A 775-nucleotide genomic window follows, 5' to 3' on the forward strand; every position below is an offset into this window, starting at 1 on the left:
TCCCGGGGGGGCTCCTTTTCCTACGTGCGGCCGCGGCGAGACGTTTTCGGGTTTAGGCCTCACAGGACCAGAGCTGCTACTTGCAGCCCGCCCTCCGCACACCACCCCCGCGGCGAGCCTCGGCTTTCGGGCAGCGCAGGCGCTGCCTCCTCTTCCCAGGCAAGAAGGCTCCTTTGCACCCCCGGTCCCGTGCTGGGACCTCTGCAACTCACCCCATCCCCCTCCTCAGGACGTAAGGACGATGCGGGCTTGTCCTGGGGTATGTTCTCGCCCCCCCCCCCCCGCCCCTTTTCGGGCCGCGGTGCTGCCCTGTCCCTCCCGGGCGGGCCGGGCGGGAGGCGGACGGCCGCTCCCGGGGAGTCCCGGGATGGTTACCTTCGGGGAAGACGGCTCGCATTTTCAGGTAGCTGGTGGTGAGGCGGATGATGGACGCCTTGTCCAGCTGGGAGGTGATGGCCGAGGGCAGGGGCAGGAGTTTGGCCAGTTCGTAGAATTCTCCATTTTCTTTTTCCCGTCTAGTCTTTGCCGCGTTCTTGGATTTTTCCTTCATCGCGACTACTGCAAGGCGAAGATGACACTGGCATATTAGACCCGATTCTTCCGAATTGCAGGGAGCATGGATTTCGGCTTCAGAGTTAGTATTTTCGTTTAAGGAAGGGAGGGAGGGAATTCACCCAAATAAAATAAAATAATAATAATAATAATAATAATAAAAAAGGAGGGGGGAGAAAAAAGGGGAAAAGGGGAGGGAAAAAAAGCCAAACCAACCAAACAA

General features: G+C 58.3%; 1 protein-coding gene across 1 annotated transcript in view; it reads right to left on the reverse strand.

Moving 5' to 3' along the window:
* SIM2 (single-minded family bHLH transcription factor 2) overlaps nucleotides 1-550 on the reverse strand; it is a 58,512-nt gene extending 57,962 nt beyond the window's left edge. Inside the window, exon 1 of the mRNA XM_010580340.1 lies at nucleotides 376-550. Coding sequence (XP_010578642.1) covers nucleotides 376-550 — 175 coding nt within the window. The remainder of the gene's footprint in view (nucleotides 1-375) is intronic.
* Between the last annotated feature and the right edge of the window lie 225 nt (nucleotides 551-775).

This window comes from Haliaeetus leucocephalus, unplaced genomic scaffold (assembly GCF_000737465.1).
Source record: "Haliaeetus leucocephalus isolate CR32 unplaced genomic scaffold, Haliaeetus_leucocephalus-4.0 Scaffold702, whole genome shotgun sequence".
Taxonomy (NCBI): domain Eukaryota; kingdom Metazoa; phylum Chordata; class Aves; order Accipitriformes; family Accipitridae; genus Haliaeetus; species Haliaeetus leucocephalus.